This window comes from Ranitomeya imitator, chromosome 2, assembly GCF_032444005.1.
Source record: "Ranitomeya imitator isolate aRanImi1 chromosome 2, aRanImi1.pri, whole genome shotgun sequence".
NCBI classification, from domain to species: domain Eukaryota; kingdom Metazoa; phylum Chordata; class Amphibia; order Anura; family Dendrobatidae; genus Ranitomeya; species Ranitomeya imitator.
In genome coordinates, this window is record NC_091283.1 from 180212926 (window position 1) to 180236351 (window position 23426).

Here is a 23426-nt window from a genome sequence, read left to right on the forward strand (position 1 = left end):
TGAATTCGAATTCCGTCAGATGTGCTCATTTTTAGTGATTCCCATATGTCTCATTTGATGAACTCATTAAAGGGGTTGTCCAGTGAATGTAAGTTATCACCTATCCTTGAAATTGCTGATAAATTTTAGATCAGATCAGTGAAGGCTCGACTGCTCTGACCCACATCGATCGTTAGAATGGAGTGGCATTGTGCATGTCCGACCGCTGCTCCATTCATTCCCGTAGCTCTTTTTCCAGCAGCCCAAATGGGGCAGTGGTTGGACATGTGCACTACCGTTCCATTCTAAATGAAGATTAAAGCACCCCATTCTGCTGATCAGCGCAGGCCATTCTGCTGATCAGCGCAGGCCATGACCATGACTGTTTGTTCCCCACTGAGCTATAAGGAATCATCTATCCCGTGGATCGGTGATACTCTTCGCTGTACAACCTCTTTTGGGCAGCAGTCTTGATGGCACTCCCGGCCAGTTACCATTACACAATTACTGTTTCCACCTCCTTGGTTGTCAGCTGTTTTTTTTAATTTTAAGATCTTTTGTTCCTTCTCATTAAGTGTCAGTGGATCGCCCCCAGACACAGGGCCACGCGTTTTGGTATCGGGCCCCTCTGGTTCGGTTCTGAGGCTGTCACGGTGGCTAGACCCGGTCCGCGACCCTGCTAAGGGGCGTCCAATGAAGGTGATAGTACAGTCTGTCAGAAGTTCGTGACGCCACCTGTGGTGTTCGGTCAGGGGACCGACGCTGCTGTGGGGTCCGCTGGGGTGATGGAATGACAGCTGGATGGTATAACTTCCCACAGGTGAAGTATGTCCCCAGGGCTTCCCAGTAAGGTGGATGGTGATGGTGTGAGGTGCAGTCAATGACGAGGACACAAGGTTGCAGTCTCTTTACCTCTTTACTGAAGGCTTCAGATCCTCAGTCCAGAGCACGTTCAACCGCGCTATCAGAGACCGGCCGGTCCGATGGGCACATCCAGAGTTTCCTTCGCAGATGGAAATCGTTGCCTACCAATAGCGCCTGTGTGTTGTAGTCCTACCCTGCTGAGCATCCGGAATAGTCCTCACAACGGCTGTTCTCGTTCGTTCGTTCTCTACAGCTTTCTCTCTCTCTCTCTCTCGTTCTTTGGTTCCAGATGTTACTAGTTTCTAACGTCCCCCAGATATGTTATGGCTAGGACGCCACCCGTTTGACGGGAAGGCTCTGAGCTCTTCTGGGACCCTAGAGACGCCCCTCTCCACGCGTTGCCCCCTATGTCTTCGTAGGTGTAGTAGGTAGACAGCCAACCTATAATTAACTGTCCAGCGGAATTTGAAGTAAGGCCTGAAGTCAGTTACTCCTACGGTGATCCGGCCACCGACTACACGCCTCAGTAAGATGTTGCCTCCCTCTCTCGGCACGACTCTTACTGGCTCTCCTTTGTGCTGATCTCGTTTACACTGTTCCACAATATCCTTCCCTTCTTTTCTCTTTCTTAGGACACCGCCGCAAGGTGTGCAGGTGCGATTCCGTTACATTCTGTTCTGTTCGCTAGGCACCTGCCAGGTTCCCACGCCTGACAGGGACCCCCCTGTGCCTTTTCCCTGCAACACCCCCTGCCACGGGATGTTGCCTGGTTCCAACCCAGTCAGCTTCTGACTAACTTCCTCCCCAGCCCCTAGTTTTACCAGTGTGAGGAGTGGCCCAATAAATAAAGCCTTTTTCTCCCCCTAGTGGCCGGAGTGTGAAGTGTAATGTGTTCTGGTGATATCTGGTCAGGAGAACTCCTTAGTGCCATCAGACGTACCGCCACTCTCCTTAGCGGCAGAGTGCCATACTGCAACGACCAGGTCTCTGGGGCGCTGCACTCCCCCCCGGTTAAATCCAGTACTCCTGCACTGGGAAGAAAAACAACAATATAATACAGCAAAAGACATACAAAATTTTAGAATGCTAAGAACAAGTAAATAGAAAAGGTGCTTCCCTTTATGGGAGGTAAGGACACTTGAACGTTACAAACAATAACAGAATTAAATATTTTTAAATAACATTTAGACTATAAATAACTCTCAGTCGGGTATCCTACTAAGTGCAAATTCTGAACGTTAAATTAACTCTTCCTTTAAGGGCGTATACGCTGAACCCACTAAAGGCCTATCATAACATACTATAACAGCAACCCAACTTTCTTTCCATTCTAACTTCCCCAATGCAGGACCGCCTAGCTCCTTGGCTGGGCCTACTGTCATTGTGCCGACCATCTTTCTACATCTTTCAGGAGGACTCTCTCTCTAACCCCGACGGGTCCACTTCCAAGCTTTCCTATCCTCAATCTTTATCAACATTATCAAACTATCTAAATTCTTCAACATTATTAACATTGTAACCTTTATTATAGCAATCAGCAAACACTCCCTTTAAGAGGGACCCAAGTCTCTGATGCAGATTCTCTCTCCGCAAGCAAGTTCACAGCAAGCAAGTCCTTCTGCATCATGTCTTCGCAAAGTCTTCTTTGGTTTGTAAAACCAGTAGGGAGCACCTTTAAGAAGGTGCAAACTATTTACAAAGCAGTTCTGAATCATTCACCGTCCATGATCCGGCAGTCTTTAAAACAATGATAAACGTGGTGCAACAGTAGAAAAACAATAGAAAACAATAGGGATCCCGGGTAAACGAAGGGATCCCTAGGAGTTAACCCTGGACGGGTTGAAGGTAGCAGCAGGTAACAGTTAACTATGTACAAATCGGGTCTCCGAGGTTTATTTCCTCGGCATCAGTGGCTGTGACAACTCCACCGGCAGCAGTGGGCGGGGCCACCCACCCGGGTACTGGTGGGCACTCGGTGTGGTCACAGGAGATTCTGAGCTCCAATCCGGGGTCTGAGTGGCGATGGTTCTGAATCCCGCAACAACCGGGGAACTGACCACCCCTGAGGCGGAGCTTTCGGTCACCACCGTGACAGTGTCCACAGTGCAAGTAGTGGTCTTCACAGAACATGTGGGGGTCACCACCGTGGTCTTGGTGACAGTCGTGGTCCGGTTACAAGGGAGCACCCTCGCTATGGGGGACGACTTCTCCGCCGCCTTGATGGATGACGTCATGGGGACTGGCCGCTTGCGCACATTCAGGGCGAACCAACCCCTCTCCCCGAAGTGCCGGGTGTAGGTGACCTCGTCCCCCTTGTATAGATCCCGGTCCGGGTGGCCCTCTTTGAGATGGGACTCTACATCCTTCCGGTGTACGAAAACCTCGGAATATAGGTCCGGCTCCTTGATGAAGCCCCATCATCCACGGAGCCAGAACTCAACAACGGTGCCCTGCCTGTGCGGGGCCTGGTGGACGGTACGGTCTTTGCGAGCCCGGTCTTTCACCTCAAGGTCTCGCCGGTAGTGGGCCTCCTGCTGGGCCTGGTGCTGTCTCTCCGACTCCTTCCACCGCTGATCCAGCTGGGCCTGGTACTGATCCCAGCTAAGGGCCTCGACCAGCTCGCCCTCCTGCGTCTGCATCCCGGGGAACCCCATGATGTTCGACCCCGGGTTCACCCAGCGACACACCGTGCGCTCTGCGTAGACCTCGCCTGGTGTGGTGAGCGGCGAGATCGGGGCCTTAAGGAAGTGTTCCATGCCCGTGGGTTGGTCCCATTGTGGGAGGCGCTGAAGTCTATGGGTCCCAGAGAGGGGGGGGCGCTGCGACGGGGCCTATTAACAGGTCCTTCGCCTGCGGGATGGGGTCAGCAGACTCACCAGTCGAGGTGACTCCCTCCATTACAGTCGGCTCCGGTGATGGCAAAGGATCCAGGGTCGAGAGTTCCTCCGCTGGCGCCTCCTGGCACAGGGCCTTGGCCTCCAGCCGCCACTGGAGAAGCTGCTCCATGAGATCCTCCATCTCACTCTGCAGGAGACCGGTCCCAGTGGTGGAGGTTTGGCTGCTGGGCTCGTCCGGGTAGCTGGGGGAGCCCTCTGCTTCAACCCCGCAGTCTGGGTCTGAGCAACTGGCCATGGCGTCCTCCACGTGGGTCGCTTCCTGGTCTCTTTCCCGCTCTCTTCTTCGTGGGCGGTTTCATTTCTTGTTCCTCCGCCCCCCATTGAGGATCAGGAGGCGGATCTCAGCTGCTGACGGACACGTCCTCAAGGTGCAGAAGTATTTAGACTGGGCGGCCATTATCGTTCACGCCCTTCAGTCCTTCCACACCCACTTCCACGCCTTTCTTCTTCTCTTGCGCTCCTCGTGGCGCTATAATGGCGGCAGTTTTGGCGGGAATCTTGCGGCAGATAGCAACACACAGTCTTTACAATAAATCACGGTCCAACACGTTTCAATCACAGTTCCAAGGCACACATGACCCTATTTCTTCAGGCTTAAGTACGATCCTGTTCGTGACGCTAAATTGGATCGCCCCCAGACACAGGTCCACGCGTTTCGGTACCTGGCCCCTCTGGTTCGGTTCTGAGGCTGTCACGGTGGCTAGACCCGGTCCGCGACCCTGCTAAGGGGCGTCCAATGAAGGTGATAGTACAGTCTGTCAGAAGTTCGTGACGCCACCTGTGGTGTTCGGTCAGGGGACCGACGCTGCTGTGGGGTCCGCTGGGGTAATGGAATGGCAGCTGGATGGTATAACTTCCCACAGGTGAAGTATGTCCCCAGGGCTTCCCAGTAAGGTGGATGGTGATGGTGTGAGGTGCAGTCAATGACGAGGACACAAGGTTGCAGTCTCTTTACCTCTTTACTGAAGGCTGCAGATCCTCAGTCCAGAGCACGTTCAACCGCGCTATCAGAGACCGGCCGGTCCGATGGGCACATCCAGAGTTTCCTTCGCAGATGGAAATCGTTGCCTACCAATAGCGCCTGTGTGTTGTAGTCCTACCCTGCTGAGCATCCGGAATAGTCCTCACAACGGCTGTTCTCGTTCGTTCGTTCTCTACAGCTTTCTCTCTCTCTCTCGTTCTTTGGTTCCAGATGTTACTAGTTTCTAACGTCCCCCATATATGTTATGGCTAGGACGTCACCCGTTTGACGGGAAGGCTCTGAGCTCTTCTGGGACCCTAGAGATGCCCCTCTCCACGCGTTGCCCCCTATGTCTTCGTAGATGTAGTAGGTAGACAGCCAACCTATAATTAACTGTCCAGCGGAATTTGAAGTAAGGCCTGAAGTCAGTTACTCCTACGGTGATCCGGCCACCGACTACACGCCTCAGTAAGATGTTGCCTCCCTCTCTCGGCACGACTCTTACTGGCTCTCCTTTGTGCTGATCTCGTTTACACTGTTCCACAATATCCTTCCCTTCTTTTCTCTTTCTTAGGACACCGTCGCAAGGTGTGCAGGCGCGGTTCCGTTACGTTCTGACAGGGACCCCCCTGTGCCTTCTCCCTGCAACACCCCCTGCCACGGGATGTTACCTGGTTCCAACCCAGTCAGCTTCTGACTAACTTCCTCCCCAGCCCCTAGTTTTACCAGTGTGAGGAGTGGCCCAATAAATAAAGCCTTTTTCTCCCCCTAGTGGCCGGAGTGTGAAGTGTAATGTGTTCTGGTGATACCTGGTCAGGAGAACTCCTTAGTGCCATCAGACGTACCGCCACTCTCCTTAGCGGCAGAGTGCCATACTGCAACGACCAGGTCTCTGGGGCGCTGCATCAGCTTTTGTGCACTCTCACATTATTTAAGGTCCCCATACACATGAGATGAAAGTCACCTGAACCCAGTGATTTTGGTAAGACTGTACGACTATCTGATATGTACGGAGGGCCTCCCAACTCTCTCCTGACAATATGTGATAGAGTTTCAACAGCCAATCGTTTTGTTTGCAGGGGAGATGAGTTTCTTCTTGAGGAATATGTCAGCAGTTTTCTCCTCTCTCCCCATAGAAAACACCTGAACACTCTGCTGAGCCGAGCGCTTTTGTTTATGGGGGAGTTAGGCGATATAATTGTTGGTCGATCTTTATAGCCATGTAACATTTTTTATTTTTTTTGCAGGTCCATCCGATTCCCGATTCCATCCTCCTTTCAGCACCTGGCCAGTTGCTTTGACTTCCTACTGTCTGATAAAACTTTTGGGCCAGTTCAAGTGCTGTAATCTTTAGGCGTTGAGGCCGATGCAGTGGTTATGGTCTTCTGCTGTCCTACAGAAAAATGAATTAGGCTTCATGAGGCCATTGCCTTTTTTATTCCGTTATTTTGCTCTTCGACAAGTTCAAGCGTTTACTTCTATTTGCATGCCATGTAATTCCCATGGGCAGAGTTTTCCCAAGATGATTGTATGTGGCTACCATACGAGTTGTCCTACCCATTAAGGATGACTTCTCTTTGGGAATCTTTCTTCAAGGCATAAAATGAGCAAACCTGTTCGATGGGGGATTTCAATAGCACTGACTTTAACCTTTTTACTGATCCTTCAGGTTCCAAGAGCTTTAGGGCCATTTTGCTAATATCCTGGTGTGCAGATTTGAAATTATTAGAGGAATGGGATGAACTGATGAAAAATTAATTGGTGATCTTTTGGTATGACAACATGGGGTTTTTGCATTGCATTTAATCGGTTGTAGTCTTCATCCTCTCCACTCCTTTTTAGCTCTTCTAAGGCACTTGGTTCTCCCGATGTTTTCAACGAAACCACCTCTTAAAGCCTACATACCCATTAGACAGTTGTCTCTCCTATCCCCTCTGTACACAGGAGCATTTGGTTTATCTCTTGGAGAACAAAAGGATCATCTGTTGCAGGCCAGTCAAGAGGCCCCCAACACAATACATGGTTGACCATTCCCATGTAAACTTTTATCGAATGTGTATGGGGATCTTTAGAACAAAGCATATACCTGGTCTCAATTGTTCTGTGGCTGACATTTCTATCCCGTTTTCAGAGGCAGTAGTTTCGGCAGCTTTGCCAACAGCTGAACCTGGAGAGAGTACCTTGACGGGTTTCACTCCGGATGCTTCTGACCAACACCTATCTCCCCGAGTACAAGCATCAGTACCCTCTTCAAGCTGGTTGAAACATGGTAAAAAACGTGGCCAAAAACAGTGCCTTTTCATACCGCCCCAAAAATTGAATAAAACACGATAAAAAAGACAAATGTAAATAAAAATGGTACCGCTGAAATCAACATCTTGTCCGTCAAAAAAAACGAGCCTCCATACAACTCCATCAGTGGAGAGGTAAAAAAAAGCCATAGCTCTCAGAATATAGTGATGCAATAAAACATAAAAAAATATAATTGTAGCATCGCTGTAATTGTACTGACGTGAAGAATAAAGCTACCTTATCAATTTTACTACAAGGCGAATGGCATTTAAAAAACACAAAAAACTTCCTGAATTGTTAGCTTTCAATCCTTCTGCCTCCCAAACATCGCAGTAAGGCTTGGCTCACATTTATCCTGCGCTGAGCACTTACACAGGGGTTTCCGTGTAAGTCTCTGAAATACGTGATTCAGACGGAACCCTAGACGGAAGATTTCCTTTAGTAGATGAAGGCACTGTGGACGCCGTAGGACCTGTGATGCGGCGGTGTCTGTCTTTTTAAGTGTGCATAAAAATCTATGGGTGCTTGTGAAACACCGCACTGCACGGGATATCAACAAAGTGCAGTGCGATTGCCGCTGATGCCGGCATTGAAGGAAATGGAGAAATTACTTTCTCTGTCTCCTCCGCACCTGGTCTATAATTCTCACATGCGAGAGGATCAGACAACAGAGCATGACACTACGCCCCCGCTCGCAGAAGAGCAAGAGCCGAGTGTCGTTAACATATTGCATCCGATGCTCGCATCGGATGCCATATGCTACTGAGACTCTGGCCTTACATTGAAACCTCGATATAAGTGCTCAGCGTGGAGTGCAGGATAAATGTGATCCAATAAAATAAAAGCTTAAACTCAGTCCACAAAAATAGCAAGACCCCACTCAGGTCTGTCATCTGTCAGTGGAAATATAAGGGGCTTCCACGTTACTGGTAGCCCAAATGCTCTGGAAAAGCGCTATGGCTTATTGCCTTCCAAAAGAAATCCAGCTTATTCTGCTCTCCCAAATCTAAATACCCCCTCCCTTCTAAGCCCCAAAGTGTGTCTAAACCACATTTAGCTCCCACGTGTTTGGCATCTCTGTAGTGATGAGAGCCCATCTACTTTACGGGTGCAAGTCTTCAGAAGCAGGAGCTGGGTACAATGTATGAACACTACAATGTACTGGTCAATGCAATGGCAGATATGCAATTTTCCCTCCATAACATCCACTGCTGCTTCATTCTGGAAAACACCCCCGAAGTCAAAATCGTCACTACAGCTGTAGATATATTTTCAAAGGAGTGTAATTTCCAAAATGGGGTCACTTGGGGGATGGGGGGGGAAGGGGGTTCTCTTGTTCTAGCACTTAGGGGCTCTGTATATGGAGTCCACAAATTATTCTATGAAAATTTGTCCAAGAGTCATAGCGCTCTGTCCCTCCCGAGTCTCGCTGTATGGCTAAGCAGTACTGTACAGCCACATATATAATATTTTCACATTCAGCAGAAATTGTGTGACAAATTTTGGTGCCATTTTTGCATGTGAAAATGTAAAATATGGGGCTAAAACAACATTGTTGTGGTAAAAATGTAATTCTTTTTTTCACCACCCAATGGTATAAAATTTTAGGAGGCACATGAGGTGTAAACATGATGAATTCAATGAAGGTTGTAGTTTGTAACGTGGGGTGACTTATGGGTGTTTCTGCTGTTCTGTCACTTCAGGGGCTCTACCAAGGTGACATAGCACCCACAATCCATAAGAGCTAAATCTACCCTACAGTATGGCTCTCCTTCACTTCTGAGCTTTGCACTGTGCTACCAAAGTAGTTTTCGACTACACAAAAACTGTGTAACAAATTATACCTTTTGTTTTCTCCTATGAGGGTATGTGCACACATCAGGATTTCTTGCAGAAATTTTCCTGACAAAAACCGGACATTTCTGCCAGAAATCCGCATGCGTTTTTAACGCGATTATACCGCGTTTTGACACGTTTTTGGTGCGTTTTTTATGCGTTTTTTACCAAATGCATAGAATAGCGGGAAAAACGCAGAAAATCCGCAAAATTAATGAACATGCTGCTTTTTTTTACCGCGATGCGTTTTTTCGTGGAAAAAAACGCATCATGTGCACAAAACATGCAGAATGCATTCTAAATGATAGGATGCATAATGTATGCATTTTTAATGAATTTTTATAGCGTTTTTACCGCAAAAAAAAAAACGCGAAAAAAACCTGAACGTGTGCACATAGCCTTAACCTTTTTGAAAATTAAAAACTTTGGGCCAAAGCAACAATTTAGGGAAAAAATGTTAATTTTTCATTTACTCATACCAATGTTATACAATTCTGGGAATCACCAGAATCCCCTAAATGAATTCTTCGAGAGGTGTAATTTCCAAAATGACGACACTTGTGGGGATTTCTGTTGTTTTTGTATGTCAAGGACACTTCAAATGTGATATGGCATCTACAATCTATCAATCTATTCCAGACAAAATTCAAATAGCGCTTCCTCCATTACAAGCCCTGTTGTGCGCCCAAACAGTACTTTTCCCCCACATATTGGCCATCGTCATACTTAGGAGAAATTGCAAAACAAAGTGTGTGGTCCAATTATGCCTGCTTCTCTTATAAAAATGAAATATTTGGTGCTAAAGCTACATTTTTGTGGCAAAACGATGTATTTTTAATTTTCACGTCCTAATTATATAAAGTTCTGTGACGCACCTGTGGGACCAAGATTCTCATAATACCCAGACATGAATTCGTTGAGAGATGTAGTTTCCAAATAAGGTCACTTGGGGGTTGAAGGTTCTGCTGTTTTGGCATATCAGGGGCTCTTCAAATCCAAAATGGGGTTCACAATCTATTCCAGCTAAAATTCTGGTCCATAATTCAAATGGCGCTCCTTCCGAGCCCTGCACTTTTAACCCTTCTAACAAAAAAAAATTACGCTGATGTAAAGTAGACGTGTGGCAAATGTAATTTATTAATTATTTTCTGTGTTTTGACAATTTGTTTTTAAGGGCACAAACATTTCAAGCTTTCAAGTTATTACCACATAAAGTGACACTGGTCAGAATTGAAAAATTTGGCCTGGTCAGGAAGGTGAAACGAGGCTTGGGGTGTAAAGGGTTAAAGAGTAGTTCTCTGATTACACATTCCCCTTGAAGATGCCAACCGTACAGCTTTATATATAATTATAAAATTGGTGCAGGTGGGGACAAAAACACAGGAAAAGGGACACATACAACTGAGGACCAACTGGACATAAATTAATATGGTAGCAATCACATTATGTGTACAAATGAATATATATTGCTGCCAAAAATAAACTACAGAAAAAATAAATAAATACCAAAAGGTATTGTGACAGAATCACCAGACATGTATACAATATAAGCTTCATAAAAACTGGTAAAATGTGGAAAACATTCAAAATGAAATAAATCTGTGTAAGGAGGTAACTGTATACCATAATAAAGTGACCGTGCATGTGAGACAGTACTACTGTCACAGCACCTCCCCTCCGCTTTCATTGGTCCTTGTTCACATAAATGACTCACTTCCTCTGGATGGCGCCACTCCCTGATGAAAGCAATCACCGAAACGCGCGTCGGGGTGGACGCATCCTCTGGACTGCTTGTTATTCATCACCCATCTCACAGGTACTTTATGACTTTACTCAATGGCAGTATTTTGATAATTTTATCACCCCCTGTTTTGAGCTTGTATGTGCACACTATGTAATTACTTACATTCCGGTTGTACTGTCTCACATGCACGATCACTTTATTATGGTATACAGTTACCTCCTTACCCAGATTTACGGTATTTCATTTTGAATCTTTTCCACTTTTTTACCTGTTTTTATGGGGCTTATATTGTATACATGTCTGGTGATTCTGCGGAAATTGTACCTTTTGGTATTTATTTATTTTTTCTGTAGTTTATTTTTGGCAGCAATATACACATAATGTTTTTGCTACCATATTAATTCATGTCCTGCTGGTCCTCAGTTGTTTGCTTCCCTTTTCCCTGTGTTTTTGTCCCCACCTGCGCCAATTTTATAATTGATTATTAATAAAATAATGTTTTTAATTTAAATGGGTCCAAATTCGGTTTCTTCTTTGAGTGTGAATTATTACCGATATTCCCTACTATATATCAGTGGCACACATGTTATATTATAGTAGAAATTTGCTTATTATTCTCTTACACTTTATATTGAATATTACAATCATTTTTTTGTGTGCGTTGTTTTTGAGATTTTTGTGACTTAAGCTTTATATATAGTGGAGGATGTATCCAGAAAACGGTAGCCACTATCATAACTCAATCACCTTGTATTGCACATGTTAGGAGGTCCCGAGTCTGAAACCAGCAAATTCCCCCCATAGTGCGTGCGCTGGGGATTCATAAATCTGCAGTCACACAGAGTGTGCAGAACGGACAACCCTTTTAGGATTGCCTTAAAGCAGGGTGGGCAATTAATCTTCTCAAGGGGCCACAAGAGAGAGCGTGACTGTTGTGGAGGGCTGAACTAATAGGCTGAAAGTAATTTTGCTCAATATTAATATTAACATATGAATTATTATTTTATATTAATTATGACTTAATATTGAGCAGAAATAAAGGGAACCTGTCACCAGGTTTGACCGATATGAGGTAATGCTGCCACCTTTCAGGGCTGATATACAGCATTCTATAATGCTGTATATCTCTCCCCAACCCAACCTGTAAGACAAGAAAAATACTTTTTATTATACTCACCTGCAGGGCGGTCCAGTCCGAGGGGTGTCAATATTCTTGATCTGGCACCTCTCATCTACGTTCGATCTACGTCTGTTAGGGCTGGCAATCAGGCAACACAGCGTGCAGTAATCAGCGCACATACAGAGATCTGGCAATAACCCAAAACAATAGGACGAGCTCTGAGACGTGGAATCTCTGTAGACTGCAGTACCTGATCTATCCTCACACAACTGGAAGCAGCAGTGGATTGCGCCTATCAACTACCTATGCAACTCGGCACTGCCTGAGGAGCTGACTAGCCTGAAGATAGAAATACAAGCCTGACTTACCTCAGAGAAATACCCCAAAGGAATAGGCAGCCCCCACATATAATGACTGTTAGCAAGATGAAAAGACAAACGTAGGAATGAAATAGATTCAGCAAAGTGAGGCCCGATATTCTAGACAGAGCGAGGATAGCAAAGAGAACTATGCAGTCTACAAAAAACCCTAAAACGAAAACCACGCAAAGGGGCAAAAAGACCCACCGTGCCGAACTAACAGCACGGCGGTGCACCCCTTTGCTTCTCAGAGCTTCCAGCAAAAGATAATAACAAGCTGGACAGAAAAAACAGAAAACAAACTAGAAGCACTTATCTAGCAGAGCAGCAGGCCCAAGGAAAGATGCAGTAGCTCAGATCCAACACTGGAACATTGACAAGGAGCAAGGAAGACAGACTCAGGTGGAGCTAAATAGCAAGGCAGCCAACGAGCTCACCAAAACACCTGAGGGAGGAAGCCCAGAGACTGCAATACCACTTGTGACCACAGAAGTGAACTCAGCCACAGAATTCACAACAGTACCCCCCCCTTGAGGAGGGGTCACCGAACCCTCACCAGAACCCCCAGGCCGACCAGGATGAGCCACATGAAAGGCACGAACAAGATCTGGGGCATGGACATCAGAGGCAAAAACCCAGGAATTATCTTCCTGAGCATAACCCTTCCATTTGACCAGATACTGGAGTTTCCGTCTAGAGACACGAGAATCCAAAATCTTCTCCACAATATACTCCAATTCCCCCTCCACCAAAACAGGGGCAGGAGGCTCCACAGATGGAACCATAGGTGCCACGTATCTCCTCAACAACGACCTATGGAATACATTATGTATGGAAAAGGAGTCTGGGAGGGTCAGACGAAAAGACACCGGATTGAGAATCTCAGAAATCCTATACGGACCAATAAAACGAGGTTTAAATTTAGGAGAGGAAACCTTCATAGGTATATGACGAGAAGATAACCAAACCAGATCCCCAACACGAAGTCGGGGTCCCACACGGCGTCTGCGATTAGCGAAAAGCTGAGCCTTCTCCTGGGACAAGGTCAAATTGTCCACTACCTGAGTCCAGATCTGCTGCAACCTGTCCACCACATAATCCACACCAGGACAGTCCGAAGACTCAACCTGTCCTGAAGAGAAACGAGGATGGAACCCAGAATTGCAGAAAAATGGAGAGACCAAGGTAGCCGAGCTGGCCCGATTATTAAGGGCGAACTCAGCCAACGGCAAAAATGACACCCAATCATCCTGGTCAGCGGAAACAAAACATCTCAGATATGTTTCCAAGGTCTGATTGGTTCGTTCGGTCTGGCCATTAGTCTGAGGATGGAAGGCCGAGGAAAAAGATAGGTCAATGCCCATCCTACCACAAAAGGCTCGCCAGAACCTCGAGACAAACTGGGAACCTCTGTCAGAAACAATATTCTCAGGAATGCCATGTAAACGAACCACATGCTGGAAGAACAAAGGCACCAAATCAGAGGAGGAAGGCAATTTAACCAAGGGCACCAGATGGACCATTTTAGAAAAGCGATCACAGACCACCCAAATGACAGACATCTTTTGAGAAACGGGAAGGTCAGAAATGAAATCCATCGAAATATGTGTCCAAGGCCTCTTCGGGACCGGCAAGGGCAAAAGCAACCCACTGGCATGTGAACAGCAGGGCTTAGCCCTAGCACAAATTCCACAGGACTGCACAAAAGCACGCACATCCCGTGACAGAGATGGCCACCAGAAGGATCTAGCAACCAACTCCCTGGTACCAAAGATTCCTGGATGACCGGCCAGCACCGAACAATGAAGTTCAGAGATAACTTTACTAGTCCACCTATCAGGGACGAACAGTTTCTCGGCCGGACAACGATCAGGTTTATTAGCCTGAAATTTCTGCAACACTCTCCGCAAATCAGGGGAGATGGCAGACACAATGACTCCTTCCTTGAGGATACTCGCCGGCTCAGATAACCCCGGAGAGTCGGGCACAAAACTCCTAGACAGAGCATCCGCCTTCACATTTTTAGAGCCCGGAAGGTATGAAATCACAAAATCAAAACGAGCAAAAAATAACGACCAACGGGCCTGTCTAGGATTCAAGCGCTTGGCAGACTCAAGATAAGTAAGGTTCTTATGATCAGTCAAAACCACCACGCGATGCTTAGCACCCTCAAGCCAATGACGCCACTCCTCGAATGCCCACTTCATGGCCAGCAACTCTCGGTTGCCCACATCATAATTACGCTCAGCAGCAGAAAATTTCCTGGAAAAGAAAGCACATGGTTTGAACACTGAGCAACCAGAACCTCTCTGTGACAAAACCGCCCCTGCACCAATCTCAGAAGCATCAACCTCGACCTGGAACGGAAGAGAAACATCAGGTTGACACAACACAGGGGCACAGCAAAAACGACGCTTCAACTCCTGAAAAGCTTCCACGGCAGCAGAAGACCAATTAAACAAATCAGCACCCTTCTTGGTCAAATCGGTCAATGGTCTGGCAATGCTAGAAAAATTACAGATGAAGCGACGATAAAAATTAGCAAAGCCCAGGAATTTCTGCAAACTTTTTAGAGATGTCGGCTGAGTCCAATCCTGGATGGCCTGAACCTTAACCGGATCCATCTCGATAGTAGAAGGGGAAAAGATGAACCCCAAAAATGAAACTTTCTGCACACCGAAGAGACACTTTGATCCCTTCACGAACAAGGAATTAGCACGCAGTACCTGGAAAACCATTCTGACTTGCTTCACATGAGACTCCCAATCATCTGAGAAGATCAAAATGTCATCCAAGTAAACAATCAAGAATTTATCCAGATACTCACGGAAAATGTCATGCATAAAAGACTGAAAAACAGATGGAGCATTGGCAAGTCCGAACGGCATCACCAGATACTCAAAATGACCCTCGGGCGTATTAAATGCCGTTTTCCATTCATCTCCCTGCCTGATTCTCACCAGATTATACGCACCACGAAGATCAATCTTAGTAAACCAACTAGCCCCCTTAATCCGAGCAAACAAGTCAGAAATCAATGGCAAGGGATACTGAAACTTAACAGTGATCTTATTAAGAAGGCGGTAATCAATACACGGTCTTAGCGAACCATCCTTCTTGGCTACAAAAAAGAACCCTGCTCCCAATGGTGACGACGATGGGCGAATATGTCCCTTCTCCAGGGACTCCTTCACATAACTGCGCATAGCGGTGTGTTCAGGTACGGACAAATTAAATAAACGACCCTTAGGGAATTTACTACCAGGAATCAAATCGATAGCACAATCACAATTCCTATGCGGAGGAAGGGCATCAGACTTGGACTCTTCAAATACATCCTGAAAGTCCGACAAGAACTCTGGGATGTCAGAAGGAATGGATGACGAAATAGACAAAAATGGAACATCACCATGTACTCCCTGACAACCCCAGCTGGTTACCGACATAGAGTTCCAATCCAATACTGGATTATGGGTTTGTAGCCATGGCAACCCCAACACGACCACATCATGCAAATTATGCAGTACCAAAAAGCGAATAACCTCCTGATGTGCAGGAGCCATGCACATGGTCAGCTGGGCCCAGTACTGAGGCTTATTCTTGGCCAGAGGTGTAGCATCAATTCCTCTCAACGGAATAGGACACCGCAAAGGCTCCAAGAAAAATCCACAACGTTTAGCATAATCCAAATCCATCAGATTCAGGGCAGCGCCTGAATCCACAAACGCCATGACAGAATATGATGACAAAGAGCACATTAAGGTAATGGACAAAAGGAATTTGGACTGTACAGTACCAATAACGGCAGAGCTATCGAACCGCCTAGTGCGTTTAGGACAATTAGAAATAGCATGAGTAGAATCACCACAATAGAAACACAGTCTGTTCAGACGTCTGTGTTCGTGCCGTTCTACTTTAGTCATAGTCCTGTCGCACTGCATAGGCTCAGGCTTACTCTCAGACAATACCGCCAGATGGTGCACAGATTTACGCTCGCGCAAGCGACGACCGATCTGAATGGCCAAGGACATAGACTCATTCAAACCAGCAGGCATAGGAAATCCCACCATTACATCCTTAAGAGCTTCAGAGAGACCCTTTCTGAACAAAGCCGCTAGTGCAGATTCATTCCACAGAGTGAGTACTGACCATTTTCTAAATTTCTGACAATATACTTCTACATCATCCTGACCCTGGCATAAAGCCAGCAGATTTTTCTCAGCTTGATCCACTGAATTAGGCTCATCGTAAAGCAATCCCAGCGCCTGGAAAAATGCATCAACATTACTCAATGCAGAATCTCCTGGTGCAAGAGAAAACGCCCAGTCCTGTGGGTCGCCGCGCAAAAAAGAAATAACAATCAAAACCTGTTGAATAGGATTACCAGAAGAATGAGGTTTCAAGGCCAAAAATAGCTTACAATTATTTCTGAAGCTCAGGAACTTAGTTCTGTCACCAAAAAACAAATCAGGAATCGGAATTCTTGGTTCTAGCATCGATTTCTGATCAATAGTATCTTGAATCTTTTGTACATTTACAACGAGATTATCCATTGAGGAGCACAGAGCCTGAATATCCATGTCCACAGCTGTGTCCTGAAGCACTCTAATGTCTAGGGGAAAAAAAAGACTGAAGACAGAGCTAAGAAAAAAAAATGCTGTCAGGATTTCTTTTTTCCCTCTATTGGAAATCATTGAAAGGCTCCTTGTACTGTTAGGGCTGGCAATCAGGCAACACAGCGTGCAGTAATCAGCGCACATACAGAGATCTGGCAATAACCCAAAACAATAGGACGAGCTCTGAGACGTGGAATCTCTGTAGACTGCAGTACCTGATCTATCCTCACACAACTGGAAGCAGCAGTGGATTGCGCCTATCAACTACCTATGCAACTCGGCACTGCCTGAGGAGCTGACTAGCCTGAAGATAGAAATACAAGCCTGACTTACCTCAGAGAAATACCCCAAAGGAATAGGCAGCCCCCACATATAATGACTGTTAGCAAGATGAAAAGACAAACGTAGGAATGAAATAGATTCAGCAAAGTGAGGCCCGATATTCTAGACAGAGCGAGGATAGCAAAGAGAACTATGCAGTCTACAAAAAACCCTAAAACGAAAACCACGCAAAGGGGCAAAAAGACCCACCGTGCCGAACTAACAGCACGGCGGTGCACCCCTTTGCTTCTCAGAGCTTCCAGCAAAAGATAATAACAAGCTGGACAGAAAAAACAGAAAACAAACTAGAAGCACTTATCTAGCAGAGCAGCAGGCCCAAGGAAAGATGCAGTAGCTCAGATCCAACACTGGAACATTGACAAGGAGCAAGGAAGACAGACTCAGGTGGAGCTAAATAGCAAGGCAGCCAACGAGCTCACCAAAACACCTGAGGGAGGAAGCCCAGAGACTGCAATACCACTTGTGACCACAGAAGTGAACTCAGCCACAGAATTCACAACATACGTCCCCCTTCTTTCTCTGCAGGGACAGGGAAAGGTCAGAAAGCTCCGGCGCCTGCACACTGCAGTACTTTGATCTGCCCTCAATAGGGCAGAGAAGTACGCCTGCGCAGGAGCGCGATGCCGGGGAGACTGTATGGATGACGTAGGGATGTGTTACTGTGTGGATTACGTAGGGATGCGTTATCCACATGAAGCAAGGAGTATGCCAATCGTAATAAGATTGGAGGCGCCGGACGAAGAACATCGACACCCCTGGCCTTGACCGCCCCGCAGGTGAGTATAATAAAAAGTATTTTTCCTCTCTTACAGGTCGAGTTGGCGGCTTAAATACATCATTATAGAATGTTGTATATCAGCCCTCAAAGTTGGTGGGCGTATTTCATATCAGCCAAACCTGGTAACAGATTTCCTTTAAGTATGCTGGCATCCCCTTACATAAAGTATGATCCCCCATATATCTCACTATATACCATAAGAGCCCCCTTATTTCCTTCCATATACAGCATGAGCACCGTCATAGTCTCTTATATACAGCATGAGCCACATATAGCCTAGTATATACAGTATGCGCCCCACATAGTCTCCCATCTACAGCATGATCCCCACATAGCCTCCCATATGCAGCATGAGCCAGAAATAGCCTCCCATGTGCAGCATGAGCCACACATAGCCTCCCATATACATAGAAACATTCCATACACACAAAAAAAACACACTGTCCTCGTTCTCGTTCCCCTGGCGCTTTGGTCTTGTCTCCTGTGCACCGACTCTCAGCAGGACACAGCTGATGCGATGAAACGACTTCATTGTGTCAGCTGTCTCACACACTATTTAGTGGAAGAATTTGGTCCGCACCCAAAAAGTGCCCAGACTGTTGAGGAAAGAAGTTTATTATGCTCTGAGGTCTTTTCACACCACAAAAAGAAAAAATGATACTCGTCTGTCATTGGCCCTCATGTGACACTGCCTCCGCAGCTCACCAGTCCTCCATTAAGGTCATTGGTTCTTCTGCCACTAAACCCCATGCAGTGACATGTGTAAGGAGGGCAACATGATGTCAATGACAAGTGTTGTCCCACCTCATAGGTCTCAGCTGTGGAATAACCTACAATCACCATGGCGTATCTGGAATCTGTGGCGGTGGCTTAAGGAGTCAAGTGAAGGCCTAGGACGCATTAGTATTATGTTCCCTTCCAAGCCCTCAAAACAATCCTGCCAAATTGCAGCTAGTTGGCTGCCATTTTTCTTGATTTGTGCTTATCGAATCCTGAAAATGTTGATTTCACTAGAATTTAGTCTGTTACAGATGAATTTGTTCATCTTTACCGTCCACACAGTATTCCGCTTTAACATTGATGTGGGCACAAAGGTTTCTCAGGTGGGTAGAAGTGATATAGGACTATGAAGAGGTAGACTGGGTAGTCAAATACAGATCTATGTGTGTACAAGTTTTTAAATATTTTTTTTTAACCTTGTTCCTGCAGATCTCCATCCTTGCTTGGTTTTGATTTTTGGAGATTCCTTGGTTGCTTCAGCATGGAGGAAAGTATCACTCGTTCCAGATGGACGCCAGTTGGGTTTTCCGCTTTCAAAGGCCGTTATTCGGTGGCTAGGATTTAGCAGTCTGACTTGGGATTCTGTTACACCTACAGTTACTCGTTACTCACGTTTAGACCAGCCCCCTGATATTCTGGTCATACATGCCGGGGGGGATGATCTTTATAGCGGTGTTTCTATAATTGATCTGATTGATAACATAAAGTTTGATATCTTTAAGTTGAAGTCTCTGTTTCCAGGAGTAGAAATTGTCTGGTCACAGATTGTGAAGAGATATAAACGTCCAAAGGCAAAGAACCACCAACCATTTAAGTTTGCCTGCAAGAAGATTAACAAACAACTCACAAATTATCAGAGATGTAAGAAGACAAAGTGGGCAGTGGTGGTCCGCCATATTGGTCTGGAGGGCGATGTTCCTCACTTGTTTGCGAAAGATGGCACTCACCTTAATTCAGAAGGTAATAAAATCTGGTGCAGAGACATTCAAGAAGGGATCGAAAAGGCACTTCAACGTTGGCACCATCCAGGCAGTTCTCAAGGATGACTTACCATTTGTGGTCAATGTCCAGCTAACAATCCCTGGATTCAAGCAGAGGTTTGTTTGTCTCTGACAAACCAAAGTTCGAATGGCTGTTGAATAGCGTGATCTCATGGATCTTCATTTACAAATTTTTATAAGGTGTTCATCTTGACCTGATTACTTTTTCTGGTTTGCTGAATTCTTTTAAAGTTAATAAAATTTGTAGCATTTTTTACCATTTTATGGCATTTTTGTGCGTATTTTCTATAGCAACATTATGTAAGTACTATATGGTAATATTATTCTGTACTGTTTGAAATGTTTTATTTTGGCACCAGACATTTGTTTACACAGTAATAGGCTGCTTTCCCATGGTGAGTTTTTGGCGAGCTTTTGATGCTGTAGATTTTATGCACCCATTAAGTAAAATAGGTTACTTTAGTTTTATTTAAAAAATAAGCAGCATAAAAATCACCAAAAATTCATTGAGGTAACATAGCCTTACTCTAAAGGAAAAAAAAGTGGAAAGAATTCTTAATGTTTGCTTGACCCTGGCAAAATTTCATTGTACAAAAGGAAATGTTGGATACTGAAGAAAGTTAGATAAAGGTGCTTCTCACGAAACTAGAATATCATCAAAAAGTTAATTTATTTCAGGTGTTCAATACAAAAAGTGAAACTCATATATGATACAGAGTCATTAGAAACAGAGTGATCTATTTCAAGTGTTAATTTCTGTTAATGTTGATGATTATGGCTTACAGCCAATGAAAGCCCAAAAGTCATTATCTCTGTTATGGGCTTCCATAACCCCTCAGCAGTGCCACAGGCTGATAGCCCCCATGCCACGCCGCATTTGTGCAGTAATTGATGCAAAAGTATTGAGTGCATTTACTGATCATACATTTCAGTAGGCCAACATTTCGGACTTAAAAATAATTTTTCAAGCTGGTGTTATAAAGTATTCTAACTTACTGAGATAATGACTTTTGGGTTTTCATTGGCTGTAAGCCATAATCATCACAATTAATAGAAATAGACACTTGACATAGATCACTCTGTTTGTAATGACTATATATAATATATGAGTTTCACTTTTGTATTGAAGAACTGAAATAAATTAACTATTTGATGATATTCTAATTTTGTGAGATACATCTGTATGTCTAACAGAATGGAGCCCTGGACAGTCATAGAGATTGTAGGTTTGGTAACAAAGCAAGGGTTTCATTTACAATTGGATGGAATTAGGTAGGACAATTCCTTAAATGTTTTTTTGTGTAGCCCCGTAAGACCTCCACCGGTCTGCTGAAAGTAAGGGTTGAACATCAGTACAAAGATCAGCCATGAAAAAGCATTCACTGGACTTTTTCCTAGGGTCTAACCCCACTGATCACACATTAATAAGTGATAAAATGGTGTATACAAAAAAAAAAAGTAATGTAGGTAGCGTCAGCTCACCAACTAATGGCTCACTTGCAATCCTGAGTAAGTGGATTTGCATGGACACACCCGAGGCAAGGCTCCAAGGAATACATCAAAAGAAAGGTAAGGAATAGTGCTGAGTGAATGTGCTCAGATAAGGTTTTATCCAAGTAATCTTGTGTGCTAACCGAGTGTCTTCATCATGCATGAAAAATATGTTCCGAGTCCCCGATGCTGCATGTCTCACCACCGTTCGACAACCACAACACATGCATGGCTTGTCTGTTTGTTAGACCATTCTCTGCATGTGTTGATACGTATGCAGCACCCCAAAGTCCTGGTCGTTGCAGTAATGTTATTTTTCTACCAGGGAAAGTGATGTTACATCTGAAGGCAATGAAGGAGATCTTCTGTCCAGATATCACAACCACTATACACACTTCACACTCCAGGCTGCCAGGGGGAGCCATGCTTCTATCTATTAGGGCACTCCTCACAATTAGGTAAAACTGGTTGTCTGACAGAAAGTTAGAAGGAGGAGAGCAGACGAAGGTCTGTGGGAGAATAAGGGTTCATGGAGCTGCGTCTGCCCCACGTGCGGCAGCATCCAAAGAAAGAGACATTGAAAGGAATTGTGTTGCAGTGAGTGAGAAACGAAGTCATAGCAAAAGGAGAGGAACATCAGGGGGAGACCAGCTAGAAGCAGGCTGCCTCCTTCTGAAGAGCAGTACCGGTAGCCAGAACACCGAGGGAGTAAGGATCTCTATGCTTTACTTCAGAGACTGGCAGGACAGTTGATTCCACGTTGGCTGCCCGACCATATACCCAGGAGGCATGGTGGCAACTTGTGAGGGCCGGGGCGTCTCTAGGGTCCCTATAAAAAGTTTCAGGCCATCAGTCCTACGGGTTTGTCCTATCCGTCAGAAGGACAGAGAGAAAGAGACTTAACACCTACGATAGTTGTGAGGACCTCACTGAGGAGCTCAGCAGGGAGGTACTAGAACACTCAGGTGCTAGAGGAAGGCTATTGAATTCTACCGGGATAAGGGGACTCTGGATTTGCCTTCAGACCGGCCGGACTCTGCCTGCCCTGTGGTCCCTACCCTGGACTGTAGATGCTGAAGCCTTCAGTAAAGGTAAAGAGACTGCAACCTCGTGTCCTCGTTATTCACTGCGCCTTACATCATCCACCATCTACACTCTGGGAAGCCCTGGGGACATACTTCACCTGTGGGAATGTATACCATCTAGCTGCCAAAACATCACCCCAGCGGACCCCTAAGCAGCGTCGGTCACCCTGACCGAATACCACAGGTGGCGTCGCGAACATTATCTCTTTAAAGACCTTTCCCCAATTTATCAAGGGACGTTCCCCTAGGGCCACGGACCGGGTCAGCCACCGTGACATCCCCCACTGAGAACAGAAGGGCCCGAATCCGAGTAACCCCTAGCCCTTGGGGGCGCTCCACATACAGCGGCTGGGATTCAAACATATTATCCAAGCACGTTTGGATAACACCTTATCCGAGCACGCTCGCTCATCACTAGTAGGGAATCCAGTGAGATTAAGTCATGATGAAGGCTATACGCTGGAATGCGAAGTTCAGTTGTACTTGTGTGGATTGGTCTTTATGATGGATTTTTTGCTTTTAATATTTTCCAATAAGTGTGATGTTTTAATATTTTTTAATTTCTCTGGATTTCTTATCTTTCTTTTGAAGTATAATGATGTAAGTCCAGTCACTGGGACCCAACCAATCATGGATGGAGGTGGCATTGTGTGCAAATCCTGAAGACTCCTCTGCTTTTTCATAGCTAAATGTTGACTATATTAGTGACTTTTTACAAAACACAAGTGTGAGACAGTGACTTCTGTTACATCTAGGGGGCGCTGTTTGTTCTCCCCAGGATGGGCACAGAGGCGTAGTGAGGCCATGAGGGGGCGTTACAGTCACAGGTGTGGCTGTTATTACAATTGTTAAAAGCCCTGTAGTATAGAGAGGTTTTAGATTTTAGTCTGAGGAGTCTCAGGTGTGTCAGGGAAGCCTGACAACCCACAGCATACACAGTGGAGCTGCTGTCTACGGTAACTGGTCACGGATGTGGACAGGTCTTGTGCCTGGATGTGAACCGGAGGTGGACTGTTCTGTGCCAGAAAGAAGGACCAGCATGTGTCACAGCTGCAGACAGGAGGATGTCAAGGTCTGTGCACGGCTGTGAGTAGAGCCTGTGATACATCAGTGCAGGACACACTTGGAACTAGTCAGAGGAGGACAAGCATGTGTAGTGACTTCAATATAATGGATGCTTGTTGTGAATTCTGTTTTCGGGCTCCCTCCTGTGGTCATGAATGGTACTTCGGCTGGTTCTGTCCATGGACTTTCTCTGATGCCTGTGGGTGTTTCTGAGTT

General features: G+C 45.7%; 1 protein-coding gene across 3 annotated transcripts in view; it reads left to right on the forward strand.

Moving 5' to 3' along the window:
- The window catches only part of LOC138662470 (serine/arginine-rich splicing factor 4-like), a 146172-nt gene extending 126344 nt beyond the window's left edge, over positions 1-19828 (forward strand). For 2 of the 3 annotated variants that reach the window (XM_069748147.1, XM_069748152.1), the window contains one exon: positions 18998-19828. In XM_069748147.1, coding sequence (XP_069604248.1) covers positions 18998-19614 — 617 coding nt within the window. In that variant the 3' untranslated portion in view covers positions 19615-19828. Of the gene's footprint in view, positions 1-6832; positions 6971-18997 lie in introns of all 3 variants that reach the window. The other variant, XM_069748150.1, reaches the window with a different exon arrangement.
- Positions 19829-23426: the final 3598 nt, after the last annotated feature.